The sequence below is a fragment of the Coffea eugenioides genome, chromosome 9, assembly GCF_003713205.1.
Source record: "Coffea eugenioides isolate CCC68of chromosome 9, Ceug_1.0, whole genome shotgun sequence".
NCBI lineage: Eukaryota > Viridiplantae > Streptophyta > Magnoliopsida > Gentianales > Rubiaceae > Coffea > Coffea eugenioides.
This window is the reverse complement of record NC_040043.1, coordinates 42,671,124-42,687,001: the sequence shown is the minus strand read 5'-3', so window position 1 is coordinate 42,687,001 and position 15,878 is coordinate 42,671,124. Positions and strand designations below refer to the sequence as shown.

Sequence of the window (15,878 nt, the reverse complement as noted above, 5' to 3'; positions counted from 1 at the left end):
TACTTAAAAATTCACATGTTTTGTTAAGCAAATGGTCTTAAGACTATCTTCATTAAAGTGGAGTAACACAGAAATTACGTCCTCTCTGTTGCATGCTTATATTGAGAATCTTGCTTATGCTGCCAGCCCTTAAAAAATTGGTGTGGATGGATCCATGTTCCTTCTCCAATGAAAAACCAACAGTAATTATAGTTAGTTAAGTTAGCTAATTAGTAATTAATAATTTTAAAAAAAAAAACAGTTTTGATCATCACCATTGAAAAAAAAAAAAGTTTTGATCCTCACTTTTACAGTTTAGAATAATATGAAGTGCTTGACAAGAAAATCACCAAACTAATCAAATATCTGGCAAATATTCTAAAATTGAAATGCCAAAATTGACAAAAAAAAAAAAAAAAAGGTGAAGAGCTTGATTAGTTCTAATGGGAATTACAAAATCAAAGAAATGAGGGATGGTTGTAGTGTTTTGAGAAAACTCAAAAACTTATATAATAAATGACAAAATTGTTATTAGCTTTGTCAAAGACGTAAATTAGGTGAAACGGGGCATTATTTACGTAACTATGATCCTTGATTTGATTCTTAAATTCTTTCCTTTCCCTCGATCCTCCGGTGTAAGGTTTGAAGCCTCTTATTAAAAATTTTAAAAAAGTTAGTTCCACTTTAAGAAGAAAAAGTATTGGTGAGTAATTGTTTGTCCCCTTGAACTCAAGACATACGATTTGCCCCATGGACGTAAGGTTTCTGTTAAAAACTTCAAGATATCCAAATACAACATGTGGTTCCTTCAATATATAAAATGTTTTTGCGAAAATCTGTTTCATCCCAAAGGAAAAACTATACAAACTTTGAGCTGAGGTGAACAACGCCATCCTCTCCTCGAACTCTTGAAAACTATACAAACTTATAAAGGAAAAACTTCCAAATCTCCAAAAAACATGTTCAACGGGACCTTCCCTCAAATTAGTTAGTTCCCAGTCGAAGTAATCTTCTTCTTCAACGGGACCTTCCACTGCTGATAATTTTTTGTATTTTTTCTAATAAAAAAAAAAGAATCGAATTTAAGAAGTGAGGAGAGAATGGAAAATTAAAATCCAGAACTTTTATGTTTTAGAATTTTAACTTTAATCATTAGACCTGTAGATCACTTGAATACATTTGGTGCTACATTAATGGCTGAAATTCCCCAAGCCAAAGCAGAGGTCTTCCGCCTTTTATACACATGGAGGAAGCAAAATTTGAGGGAAATTTTAGCCCAGCCCATCATCTTAACGTCTTCCATCTTTTAATTTTATTTTTGTCCATTAATTTAAAAAAAGTTAAAAAAAGAATTATTTTTCTTAAACCCTAAAGGCTAATTATTAAATACCATAACCACTCACTTTTATCTCATTTTTTGTTTCTTATCAAGTTTGCATTTTAATTTTAGATTCTTCTGACTTCCTTTAAACTCCAAACTTCTTTTTATTTTAATTGTAATTTCTAAATCCCAAATACGTAAATTAAAATTTAAACTCACAATATCTAAATTCCCATAAACGTGGATTTTGTATAATTTCAAAATATTGTGGTATATTTTGGATTGAATTTAAGATTATTTTGTGGTAAATATAATTGAAATTGAGATAAAATTTATTTGTTTCAACTTATAATTTAAAAAAATTATTTTTGAATATCCAAGTTATTCAAAAAAATTAAACTTTTTATCATATAAAGTTTTAAATGAATCCATTACATGTCTTATTTTGTACATATATATTTATATAAATTATTTTTTAAAAAATTATTGAACCAAAATTAAATCGAGAATCTTAACCTAACACCTCATCGATTCAACTAGCTGTCTGAGCTTTAAAACATTGAACACTACGACTGTATTATAGAGTCTAGCGAAGACCCAAGGAATGAAGTGAAGACTTAATAAAAGACAAATGCATGCATGGTCTAGCGAAGACCCGAGGAGTCTAGCGAAGACTTTATAAAAGACAAATGCGCGCATGCTCTAGTGAAGACCTATGGAGTCTAGCGAAGACTTGAAAAAGACAAATGCATGTATAGTAGCTAAGAAAATTACATATGCATGTATGGTAGCAGAGAAATTTGCTATAGCATTATAGAAAGACTTGCCTAGCTGAGGAAATCTAAATCTAGGCTCTGTTTGATAAATGAATTTTTTGAATATTTATCTAAAATTTTATTGTAAATTATTATAAAAATTTTTTTAAAAATATGTAAATTTTTAGATATTTTTAAATATATAATTTAAAATTTTTAAAATTTTTTTTAAAATTATTAGAAAATTTGTTGAAGATAAATTTGACCAAAAATGTGTTTGCCAAACGATAGCTCATTACAGCATTATAGAAAGACTCAGAAAAGACAAATGCATGTAGGGTAGGGTAGCTGAGAAAACTAGTACAGCATTATAGAAAGACTCTGGCGAAGGCCCTGTAAATTCCAGGATTCCTTGGAAGCTTTGGGCGTTACTTTTTCTCTAGTTTCTGTCTGCAACTTTCTTTGTAGACTGCACATTGCTCACATTGCTCTTGTCAATATTTTTTTTTTTTCCCAAACGATAGCAAATTTTATAACCAAAACAGAAATTACAGAGTTGGAGCAACTGCTCTTACATCATTCTTGGCTAAACTAGTAAGCCAAATTGGAAAGGAATCCTTTCAACTAATTTCATCCTGCAAGCGTGTGGCAAATTTCGCCAACTTATGAGACACACGATTGCCTACTCTTTTGACAAAAGAGAAATGGCAAACATCAAAACCATGACTTAAAATCAAGACATCACTTAATATGGTCCCCGTGACTGGATCATCCACATTTCTCTCCCTAAGCTTGTCCACCATCAGTTTCCAATCAGATTGTATCTCAACCTTGTTCCAGCCACACAGTCTAGCCTTAATCACAGCTTTTTTGATAGCAAAAGCCTCCTCCACTGCTGGGATTCCGTTCCTGCTTTCACCACCTGCCCAAGCTCCTATAACCTCTCCATCTTCCTTCCTGGCCACTACTCCCCAGCCAATTCTTCTATCTTTTAACACCAAGGCTGCATCAGTGTTTAGTTTAATACAGCCCTGAGGGGGTGGGAGCCAACTACTTACCCCAGCTACCTGTTCCTTCTTCCTTTCCTCAACATTAGCCATCCCCTTCCTAACATCTGAATACTCAGCCCACTCCTGCACAGCTTTACTCGTTATTCTCCCAGGGCAGTTACTCCTTTCCTCAAACTGCACCTGATTTCTTGATTTCCATATCTGCCAAAGTATATTCATTGTCAAAGCAATGTGGTTTCTTCCTTCCACTCTGTCATTTGCTTCCATCAAACTATTCCACCAAAGCCAAAAGCTGTGCCTATACTCTCTTAACCCATCCCAATCAATTGGAGCTGCCTTCCATATATCCTCAGCATGCCTACAAAAGAAAAACATGTGTTCCAAAGTTTCTGTCAACTCCCCACAACACCTGCATTTATCCACACCCTGACCAATTCTCCTTCTGATCACCTCGTTGACTGGCAAGACACCATGCAAACATTTCCAGATAAAATGCTTCAGTTTATGTTTGATGTCTAACCCCCATAGCATCCTCCAGGCTTTAGAGTTGTGTTCATTCCTGCTATTGCTAGCCTCATGTTGATCCTTCCTTCTCAATTCCCCCCTCATATCTCTAGCCAGCATATATCCAGTTCTGACAGAATACTGACCAGATTTGGTAAGTGGCCACACCAACTTGTCCTTTCCAGCACATAGACTAATTGGAGTTCCTTCTATCCTCCTGCAGTCCTCCTCACTTAGCAAAGACTCCATTACAGCTCTATTCCACTTCCCATTCTGGATCAGCTCATGTACCTTCTGGACATGACACCCTGCAGGCCTTTGAGTATACACCATGCCCGTTCCTCCACCTGGTATCCACCTGTCCTTCCAAATATCCACTGTTTTGTCATCCCTTATTCTTTTCCTGGCTCCTCTTTCCAACACCCCCCTTGCACTCATTATGCTCTTCCAGATCCAAGAATCACCTGCCCTTATCTGTGTTTTCCAAACAGATTCCCCTTTGAAGTATTTTCCCTTTAATACCTTACTCATCAACAAATTAGGTTGTGTCAGAATCCTCCATAACATCTTAGCCAACATAGCACTATTAAAATCCTGCAAATCCCTAAAGCCCAAGCCACCCCTCCCTTTGACAGCAGTTAGCTTCTCCCATCCTACCCAATGAGTCTTCCTCTTCCCTTCACTCTCCCCCCACCAAAAGCAGGCCATTTGTCTACTTATATCCTGACACAAGCTCTTAGGCAACCTACAGCAATACATAGCATAGGCAGGCATTGCTAATATCACAGATTTCAATAACACTTCCTTCCCAGCCTGACTCAACAGTTTTTCTTTCCACCCCTTAAGCTTCCCCAACACTCTTTCCTTGATATAGCTGAAAACCTGATTTTTAGATCTCCCAATCACCATAGGTAACCCAAGATACTTGCTCTGATCCACCTGTTTCATCCCTCCTAGTATCCTAAGGATTTCTGCCTTATTACTCATCCTAGTGTTTTTACTGAAAAACACAGAAGATTTATCTAAATTAATCTTCTGTCCTGAAGCTGCTTCATACATCTCCAAGATTTTCATCACCTGTTTAGCCTCTCCTATACTGGCCCTACAGAAAATGAGGGTGTCATCTGCAAAAAACAAATGAGAAATAGCAGGACTGTCTTTGGCAACTTTAGTCCAGTCAGACAATGATCATCCAAAACATGTTTCAACAGACTAGACAGACCCTCAGATACTAATAAGAACAGGTATGGGGATAGTGGATCCCCTTGCCTTATCCCTCTTGAAGGCCTAACCCAGCCTTTCCTTTCACCATTCACATTAAAAGAAAACCCAACAGACGACATACATTTGAAAATCCAGCTTATCCAAGTCTGACAAAATCTCATTTTTTCCATCATCTTAACAACAAAAGGCCACTCAACTCTGTCATAGGCTTTAGTCATATCTAATTTAAGAGCCATAAACTCATTAGATCCTGTTCTTCTGTGATTTAAACAATGAATACTTTCATGAGCAACCACAATGTTATCTATGATTTGTCTGCCAGGAATAAAAGCAGACTGATTACTACTAATGCAATGGTGCAGAAAGGGTTTAAGCCTGTTAACAAGAATCTTAGAGATAATTCTGTACACGACATTACACAGACTAATAGGCCTATATTGAGACACAGATATAGGAAATTCAACTGTGGGTATTAACGTGATAATAGTTTCATTAATAGCTTGCAGTAATTGACCAGAATGGAAGAAACTAGAGATGGCAGCAATAAGATCATTTTTCAATACATCCCAAAAATGCTGAAAGAAAAAGGGAGTCATACCATCAGGTCCAGGGGCCTTATTGGGGTGTAAAGAAAAAACTGCTTTCCTGACTTCCATCTCAGAGACTGGTTTGGTGAGCTTCCTGTTCATCTGATCTATAATTACCTGAGGAATACCCCTGAATATTGCATCAAACTGCCTTGGATTACTGGAAGTGAAGAGTTTCTCAAAATATTCACTAATTTCCCCTTCAACCTCCTCCCCAGAAACACACCAAGTACCATCATCCTTCTGAAGAGTAGATATCCTGTTCCTCTTTCTTCTACCCTTTACCACAGAATGAAAATACCTAGTATTCCTATCCCCCTCCTTTAGCCATTGTACTCTGGCTTTTTGCCCCCAGTAAGCCTCTTCCTTCCTATAAGCCTCAGTAAGTTGTTTTTTCAGGGTACTCAATCTTCCCTTTTTATCAACTTGTTGTCCCATACTAACCTCTGCTATCTCCTTCTTAATCCTACAAACCTGTGATTTAGCATTAACATTGTATTGCCTCCTCCAATTTAACAATGCCATCCTACACTCTTTAATTTTCTGTTGAAGCCTAAAACCTCTTGACCCCACCTGCTGTTTCCCCCAAGCTGTAGTAATAATACCCTTAACTTCCTTGTGTTGCACCCAATTCTTATCAAAGTAAAATCTCTTTTTCCATTTCCTAGATTTTGGCTCAGTATCTAGTAGCAATATACAATGATCCGAAGCCTCATTATGCAGGTGCACACACTTAACTTTGTCATGTTCCCTTCTCCAATCCCAACTACACAGAACTCTATCTAACCTTTCCTTAACCTCCCCATCCTCATCCCAATTGTTACACCAGGTCCAGGGGATTCCCTCAAAGCCAATATCAATCAACTGGTTGTCATTAATAAAATTCCTAAACACTCTAAAGCTACTCTCACTTCTCAGTCTCCCACCCCATTTCTCTTCACTAGACAATATATCATTCATATCTCCTGCCAGGATCCAATTAGAACCCCAAATAGCAGATCTCTTTTCTATAATTTTCCACTGCTGTGCTCTCACTAAATCTATACTACTAGCATAGACCCCAATAAACCACCAATCTGCCTCGTTCCCCGCCACATTAAGTTCTATAGTGAACTCAGTGAACAGAACTCTTCTAACTACTATCTCCTTCCTCCAAAATACAGACAAACCTCCAGCCATATCAATTGGGTCAACCACAAACAGACTATCATATTTCAACCTCCTCTTAATCTTATTCATAACAGCTTTTTTATTTTTAGTTTCTGCTAGAAAAATAATCTCAGGGGAGTGGAGTCTCACAACCTCCTCCATTTGGGAAACTGTCAAGGGGCTCCCAGCACCTCGACAGTTCCACACCACAGCTCTCATTGAGGGCTGGGAGCCCCATTAAGGTTGGACTCCACCACCTTCAGAAGGTCCTCCCTACCAACTCCCCCTGCTATCCCCTTCAATTTTTTCTGTACTCCAATCCCTAGCTCCCCACAATTCTCCTTCCCAACCATTTCTCCCTGTTTCCTCTTACCAGAATCCATCTCTATATCCATTCTATAATTCTTATCCCCCAAAGGCACTCTCCTCCCCACTTCCTGCACCAACCTCCTCCAGCCCCTACTTCCCCTATACTTTCCAGCTCCTTTCCCCTTTCCCTCCTCTCTCCCCCTACCCTTACCCCCCCTTATCTCCTCCTGCCCCCCATCAATCCACATTGTATCATCCTCCACCTTTCCCAACTGCCCCCTGGTCCCCTCACCAGAACTCAGCTCCCCCTCTCCCTCTCCCTTCAATCCAGAATTCTCTCCTTCCTTATTCAGGTTAGTATTGGACTCTTTTTCCACTACCTTTTCCACCACACCTTTCCCTTCCTCATACCCCACACTGCCACCACTCTTCTGTTCACCCAAGGTGTCCTTTAAAAGGATGCAACTACTCCTCATGTTGCTATCCCTCCCCCTCCCTTCTGCCCATGCCAACTGGTATCACTTCCCCCCCATGCCAAGAATAAGTTGTTAACCACATTCCCCTTACCATTATTCCTAGATACCTCCTCAACACCCTCATTATACTTAGCATATGTTTGATTATGTTTTTTTGGACTTCTAGCATTACTAGCTCTCATCCAAGCTCCAAATTGAGTTTCCTTTTCCAGATAATTCCCTTTCATGTTACAATTTTTCTCATTATGCCCCAATTTCCCACAACAATAGCAGAAATCAGGACACTTCTCATACCTAAACTCAATCCATTTCATTACCCCATTCATCCTAACCGTGGTTCCCCTTAACAAAGGTTGCTCAATATCAATTTCCACTAAGATTTTCAGATGTTTACCATCTTTTCCCCCACTATTAGGAATGATGACCTCCTTAACAGAAAGAAAAACTCCACCAATCTTACGCCCAACTTCCTTAGTTATCCAATGGATTGGGAGATTCCAAACCTGCACCCAAATCCATGCTTGACTAAAAGCCTTGGCATCCATTTCAACCCCCTCCTTCCAAGGAATCACTACCAGAGGTAAATTATCATATACCCATGGCCTCCCATTTAAAACTCTATCCATATCATATTGATTCATGAAAATAAACTGAAACAAATTCACACCTATTTCTACAACCTTCACATTTTTGGCAAAAATCCACACATTACTGGAAAATCTCTTAATACCTGTAACATTAGCCACTTTATCTCCAATTACTTTGCCAATAATGCTCAGCTGACATTCCTCCACTCCCTGGAAAGCATCATCCCCTTCAATTTGAATCCCTGCCGCCTCCTTATCAGACAGATTAAACTTCTTGTGCACTTCCTCCAGCTCCTCAGCCATTGAAGCAATACTCAGAGAATCTCCTCGATAATCACAAAACAATGAGCTTCAGCTCTCCAGCTCCAAGATGAGAACTAGGAAACCAGAAAGAACAGTTAGCAGAAGACCAAAACAAACGGAAAACAGAGACAGACCACTCGGATTTGAAAAAGACAAACTCAAACAAGGAATTTTACTGAAATCAGAAAGATACAACGACTAGAGTAAGCAAGGAAACTACTAGGCTATGAGATCGGACACAATTAATTCAACGCGAGTTATGAGATCAGCTGAGTTAACAAACTGATCCAGCTGAACAACTCAGATGAGGAAGAAGCTCAACTACTGCAGATCAAATCCAGATTCAATGTGATTAAATCCTGAAGGTTATTCGTTGCTAATCACAGCTAACAGATCGTTTGATTTTATGGCTCTCAATGTGAAGAAATTAGATACTGAAAAAGTACGGGAAATTTGAATTTTAGACTTTAAAGCTGTTTAAACACCCACTAGGGGGGAGAGGTTCTCTACTAGAGAGAGAAAGGGACTCTCATGATAGAGAGAGCTTTTTTAGTCTTTTTTGGTCTTGTCAATATGAACATGACTTTTTGCACCGGAAGAATTTTTTCTGTACCCTCAATCATGCATTGCTTTTATTTTCTATCTCCCACTTTCTTCATCTGACAAATTACAGGGATTATTTGTGTTGGGATCCGGGCATTGAACCGTCAATTCTTGAGAAATCACGAAATATAACCATTTAATACAAACAACCGAGTGGTTAACAACCAAAGAACCACTGAGCTGAGCTCGGTTACCCTCTAAGTCCCTCTTTGTACTGTAAGTGGGGGTCTAAACCCCACTTGTAGTAAAAAAAAAAATTTAGAGGTGGTACTATAACATTCTCTTGATTTAATCAGATCTGCATATCTATTAGTCCCTATACACAAGCTTCCTTAGATTCCCCCTCTCCTATAGATTAGGATAAAATATGTTATATAATTGATTTCGTTGTCGAAAAAAATAATAATACAAACAACCAAGGAATGAAATATGAGTGACACATAAGATTTAATAAGGTTCGACTCAATTACTAAATCCATATCCATGGATAGAAAACCCACAAGTCGTTCAATGCTTTTAATGTTGAAACTTGAAACCTAGTACTTCCCACTTAATTACTCACCAAAGACTTGGTAGTAAAATAAAGAATTTAAAAGTTGAACTTGAGGCTAAAGCAGTGTATTTAATAACCAAATAAATATATCAATATCCCCACACATACATAAACTAAAGGATAGTCATGCACGACATTCGCCTAAACGTTAGTGTATTTAAGAATTTTTTGTTATCCTGTTTCTTTCATAGGTACAAGAGATCCCTCAACATCTATGACAGGATAATTTTCTTCTCAGAGTTGAGAATGAGCAGGGAGTACTAGTTCAAGAATAAATTGAGAATAAAATACATATTGCAAAACTTGTGACGAAGGCATATACTTTATGAATTTATTGGTTACCATTTTCTGGTCTATGGGTTTAAGATGCAAGGCTATTTTTATATATCGAGTGAAGAAGAATTGGGAGACCAAAAAAAAAAATAGTAGTAATATGGAAGGAGTAACTTGAATTAATTGAATACAACATTAACAGCAACTTCATATGTCCAGCCCAGTGATGAATTTGTGAGCCACAGTAGATCGGGCTTAGTCTGCATTGGCTTATTTCTGCAACCACACAGGTGAATCCGATCAACCAGACACGGATTTTGAAGAACCGGAGGTGATTTGACTGTTTTTGGTGTTCCTAGTGGTTCAATAATTTTTTACTAAAAACGAAATGTCTTTCAAAACATGAACCATGGAGTATTGGACCTCACTTGCACCAATAAAAAAAAAAAAAAAACTTTACTACTAACCTAAACTATCTTGTATGCCAAATTTCCACTTTCGTTTCATTGTAAAAAAAGAGAAATAAAAAACTTTACTACTAAGCTAAACTATCATGTATGCCACATTACCATTTTTTATTTCAATGTTGATTTACTGAATATATTTAATAGGGTAAATTACAGATAATTCCCTGTGGCTTGTATAACATGCACCAACAATTACAACGATTGAATCAAACGCACTCTAAAAGTGCATGTAATTGAATCGTAACATTCACTTAATCCCTTATAATTTGTATGAATATCCATTTTACCCTTGTTGTTTTTGTATTTACCTACATAATTCTCCTATAATTTTACATAAAGTAGTTTGGCAGTTGTTCAATTTACTACTCAGAGGGTAGTACTAGTATTTAATGAACATTGTTCAGTTTACATGAAACCAAGGGATGAGGTTATATGAATATTTCGAAATGTAATGTATCAATCTATGAATTTACAGGGGATGATGTGTAAATTACCCTATTTCGTATGTGTGTTCATTTTTGTTCTTTTGTTTCCTTTAGTTTCCTAGATATCTAATCCAGATATTGGCATAAATGCCGCAAAATACATATGCATCGTATCTCGAAAACTATGTGGAATTAAACATCAGTTGTTAATAATGACATATATATTAATATATTATTGGAACTTCTATGCTTAAAAGTACAATTGCTCCATTACTCACTGGTTCGACCACTCCGCAGTCGCCCGAGAATTGAACTCCTAACGCGCATACGCAGCCCCTTGACATAGTTGATGATCCTGGCCTCGTTTAATCAATGGCTCTTTTATTGAATATTGAGAGTGTTTGAATAGAGTGTTACTTAAATATTATTTAAAATAATTATTATAACGCTTTTTATAATAAAATGTATTTAAGGTAAAAATATAATTAATCAGATGAAAAGATGATTAAAAATATATTTATAATGCAAATACAAACATTATTTCAAATAATACCTTCTTGATTCAAGCGTGGACGACGTAAGAACAAGACTTTGATTGTTCATTCTTTGGTGGTTACTGTAACTTCACGCGTGATATAAATCAAAATGAGTCTTGAATTCGACCAAGAAATTATAGGTACGACAGAGTGAGGCACAAATTATTGGTGTGTTGGGATAGCATTCATTTATCCAAAAATTATTTACTTGCATTATAAATATATCATTCAATACACTTTTTATTTTTTTAATTATTATTTTATTTCACATGCATCCCATCATAAAAAGTATTACAGTAATTATTTTAAATAATTTACTATCCAAAACATTTCAGCCAAAGTCATATGCGACAGCAAAAATTCTTGTACCTATTATATTTATATTTGTTTTCCCTAAAAAAAGTTATATTTATTTCTTGATAAAGAATTAATATTATAGAACGACGACTTTGGCCAGGTACCTGAGTCAAGGTTTACATCTTGTACCTCATAGTTGGGAGTAGAAAGGGTGTAAGGAGAGGTAGGAGGATTAGAAAAGAGTCAATGAATTATGGGTAGAAGGAAACTAAACTATGAAAACAATGAGTGAATTTGTGGTTGGCTCTATCAATTTCCCCTCACGGCACTCTTGATAAATATTTTAGATACTTCATTAAGTCATGAGAATGTGGAAAATGCTTTTGGTAATTATGTACAGTTCTTGTTCATTATATTTTGGATTTCTCAATCATCATCAATTTAGCATATTATCAAGCAAGAGACAAAAAAAACACAAAAGATCTGGCCAGTGATAATATATATATATGTATATATATATATTAACATGCAAGTTGAATGAGATTTTGATATTAGTAGTCGTTTAGAGTCACAGTCATGATATCACTAAAATTGAAGGAGAACGTGATTAAAGTTTAATTATTGCTTTTAGTGTTTTAACCATATTTCTTTCTCTACATTAATGCAGCTGGCTACCGAAAATATATTTTAGAATTGCATTTTATGTCCACAAGATGTGGGCTGCTATGTGGCCCATTGTTTACTTTATTGGGTGTTTGGATTCGGAAATTTCCAAGATCAGCATCATTAGCCAGAAATGCTGTTGCCTTTTAAGAGTTGCATGTGATGTAGGTGTGTGAAATTTTAGAGAAAGATAGCTACTAGCTACAATTGACTAACGATTATATATACTTGCCTTTATTAGCTTTAACGACACATAATTATTGAAATGCTAAAATAAATATAATTAATAAAATATAATGATGATAAAGTAATTCTATAGTCAAGCACCATAATAATAGGAGGGTGTATTCATTTTCATTTTTTTATGACGATTACACTTTTGTCTTGATTGAATCAATCTCTTGTGATATGCGAAGCAGAGTCCTTAAAATGCGATTTTAATTACTCTAGTGCCATGTTGAATTAGAATAACAGAAATGAAATATATATATATATATATATATATAATCGGAATTTTTTTCTGCTCGAAAAATTGTTTGTCCGGCAATAAAATTTTTGCAATTACGGGGCATTTGATATTTTGACGAGAAAGAAAACGTCCAAATAGAGGAGTTTTAGAAGTTGACAAGCGGGAGTTATCGAGGTTTTCGGTTGTGACACAACACATACATGTCTAAATCCAAGAGATATTTTGGATGGAGAGATATTTTGGATAAATAGTCCTTTAATAAATTTGAGCTAATGCATAAATTTCTTATTAAAAATTCTACAATAATAAGCTGTCATATGAATGAAGAGTAGATCAAATGTGTAGCTAGATGAATGGAAGATGGTATTTTAAGCTTTGAACTCCAACCGCTAATCAAATGATACCAAAGTGAAATCATGATTATTACCCTGTTAAGATTACATGGAGTCCAGTGCTTAAATTGATCTGCATAAACAAATTACTGCAATATTTTTTGTGCATACATATAAACATTTTTATTAATTAAAACCACCTGGAAAATATAAACGTTCTTATTGAGGTAGGACTCGGAGATTACAGGAGGAGATGACTAATCCTTGTATTACATTTACATCTGGAGTTACCATACTCAGAATAAAACTAGTAATCTTCCTTCTCAAAGCACCTAGAAGAAAGTCTCCATTCTAAAACCAGATCCATAGCAGCTTGAATGGTTATAGGCCTAAAACATTGTAACACAAACAAAATACAAATGTTAGTAAATGTTCTCTAAGCATAATTAGTAAGCATTTAAGTTTAATAACTTCTATAATTTTTCGTTTATTTGTTTGTTTGTGTTAAAAAAAAATTAATAACTTGAGACTTCTTGTAACGTCCCACTTAATTGTTACTATTAATAATAAGATGGAACGTCCGTGAAAGACGGGGACCAGAGGACTCTTTGGACATGAGCAGAGGCCAACTTTGACGGGGGTGGCCGAGTTCTACCGCTGACCCATTGTGCGTCGTCCCCCAGTCCTAGGTGGCCGTCCTCTCAACAAGCTATAGATTTTCTATTGAAGCGCTCGGATTCATTTGTTCATAGAGTATAAATAATCCTAAAAACATAGGTGCAAGTAATTATGGATAATCAGCCAATTGAATTGTGGTGCCTTATTGCAGAATAAGAAAAAACAGAATGTTATGTGCCTTTGTACGTATACTTACTCAATGGAAATTCCTCCGTAGACGAGAAGTCTTCAATCCGATCATAACCCAAATTCTGTCATAGGCATTTTCCACACATTTGAATAATGCATAGCGCCATGACTGCTTGAATTGAAGGATTCCCACAACTCCCACTACACCAACACTGAATCCAGGTCCAAAACCGGCATAAAACCATGAGAAATCAGACTCGCTGTGACCTTTATCGTCGAGAACAGGCCCATTTTCTGTTGGCGATTCGCCTGCAGGGCAGCTGTTCAGGAGTGGCTTCCCACAGAGTCCAATGTTTCCCTCATAGATGGATGGATCATTCAAGGTCTGAAGTTGATTTCCAGATGGTATCGGCCCTGATAGCTTATTGTATGACAAATTCAGAGAGCTCAATGAGTATATACTCGACAAGCTTGGAGGGATTTCACCTCTGAGTTCATTCATCGATAAATCAAGTGTTTCAAGTTGCTTCAAATTGCCAATGTTCTTGGGGATCCTTCCATTTAGATGGTTTTTTGAAAGGTTCAAAGTTTGCAACCCAACGAGACCCATTATCTCATCAGGGATTTCACCGACCAAATTATTTCCTGAGAGGCTAATGGATTTAACAGAATCTATGGTTTTTGAGTACTCAAGCTCTATTCCTGCCTTAAAGTTTCGCAGTACGGGATCAACAAAAGAATTGTTTGAGTACGGAAATGTTCCTGGTTCAGTTGATTCCATCGCGGTGAAGTTTTTAAAGCAGTGAGGAATAGATCCAGATAAATCATTATGTTCCAGGTTGAGCACTTGAAGATATGGGAGTTGGCAGAGTGTATTAGAGATACCTCCGTGGAAATTATTCGACTGAAGTGTCAGAAACTCCAAGTGTGATGACCTTTCCCCAATCCACGCTGGTATAGTATCCGCTATTCTATTTTCTCCCAGATCCAGGAACCGCAATCTTTTCAGATTCTGCATTGAAGGAGGGAGCTTCCCATCAAACCTATTTTTACTCAATTGCAGACTAATAAGTTCTCCCAAGTTGCCCAGTGAACCTGGGATCTGACCATATAGGCTGTTACTTCCCAAATGTAGGATCCTCAAATATCGCAAGTTTCCCAAGCATAAAGGAATTCTTCCAGACAAATGGTTGTTGGACAGATCTAAATAAATTAAAGTTTTCAACTTGCACAAGTCTTCCGGGATACTACCAGTGAAATGGTTGTGATTGAGGAGGAGATACCACATTTGTACAACCTTTTTATCAACATCAGCCACTGTTGCATAAAAATTTAAAAAAAAAAAAGAACAACAACGTCATCCACTGTACTATGTCCTGTAAATGAACTTTGAAAAAGATCCAAATTTTAAATACCTGAAATAAATGAGTTGAGAGATCCCTCCAATTTGTTACCGGAGAGAATTATGCCACCAGTATCATTAGAAAGCACTCCGAACCAGCTGGGTATGGCATCTGAAATGCTCGCATTGTACATATTTAACTCTACAATCTCCTTTTGCGTGCGTAGCCAATTTGGGAATCGGGGCCCTATTTTGACAGATCCCATCCAAATATATTGTAGTTGAAAAGGAGGAACCCAGGAGGAGCTCACGTGTAGAGAGAATAAGTTATCAGAAATGTCCAACCTCTTTAGCTCTTTGAGTTTTGCAAAATGGTGTTCGGATAGTTCACCGGTTAATGCATTTGCACCTATGTATAATCCTTGTAACTTGGTGAGTTGCCAAAGGCTGGAGGGGGTGGTATCATTTAGCCTATTTTTGTACAGTTTTAGTACAGTTAGTATGTGGAAGTTGTGGAAACTGGCCTATTTCACTTGGTATTGACCCTTGCAACTCATTATCACTCATATCTAAACTAGTAAGACTGCTAATGTTGCAAATGGATCTCAATGTTGAAGTATCAAAGTGATTTCGTCCCAGATCGAGGTTAACTAGAGAGGTCATTTGCCTAAATGTATCATGAACCTTGTCATCCAAATTATTAGAAAAAAGACCAAGACCTTGGAGGCTCGTTAAGTTACGCAGCCAAGGAGGCAGGGTGGGGTTGAGAAATTGATTGGAACCAAGTTCAAGGGAAGAAAGAGATGTGAAATTTACATGTAAAAGATGAGGAACTACAAGTTCACAACTCTCCAAATCTAGTGTTTTTAGCGAAGGAAGCATGCTAACTGCTAGGAACCCATCTCGA

At 36.8% G+C, this 15,878-nt stretch overlaps 2 protein-coding genes across 2 annotated transcripts; both read right to left on the bottom strand.

The window, feature by feature from the left end:
* Positions 1-7,310: 7,310 nt before the first annotated feature.
* LOC113782635 lies at positions 7,311-8,204 on the bottom strand. Its single transcript, XM_027328510.1, has one exon. It carries the CDS (start codon positions 8,202-8,204, stop codon positions 7,311-7,313), a length of 894 nt encoding a protein of 297 aa, XP_027184311.1.
* Positions 8,205-13,023: 4,819 nt separating this feature from the next.
* Positions 13,024-15,165, bottom strand: LOC113782634 (receptor-like protein EIX2). The gene is made up of 3 exons (XM_027328509.1): positions 15,045-15,165; positions 13,697-14,946; positions 13,024-13,211 (listed from the first exon to the last, which is right to left on the bottom strand). The coding sequence occupies exons 1-2, from the start codon at positions 15,163-15,165 to the stop codon at positions 13,697-13,699; spliced, it is 1,371 nt and encodes a 456-aa protein (XP_027184310.1). The 3' UTR covers positions 13,024-13,211.
* Between the last annotated feature and the right edge of the window lie 713 nt (positions 15,166-15,878).

Excerpts from the sequence above, each read along its gene's own strand:
- LOC113782635 (XM_027328510.1), bottom strand. The coding sequence starts at position 8,204 with ATGGCTGAGGAGCTGGAGGAAGTGCACAAGAAGTTTAATCTGTCTGAT.
- LOC113782634 (XM_027328509.1), bottom strand. The coding sequence starts at position 15,165 with ATGTACAATGCGAGCATTTCAGATGCCATACCCAGCTGGTTCGGAGTG. Across the intron at positions 14,947-15,044 it reads TCTCAACTCATTTATTTCAG|TGGCTGATGTTGATAAAAAG; the intron begins GTATTTAAAATT and ends TTTATGCAACAG.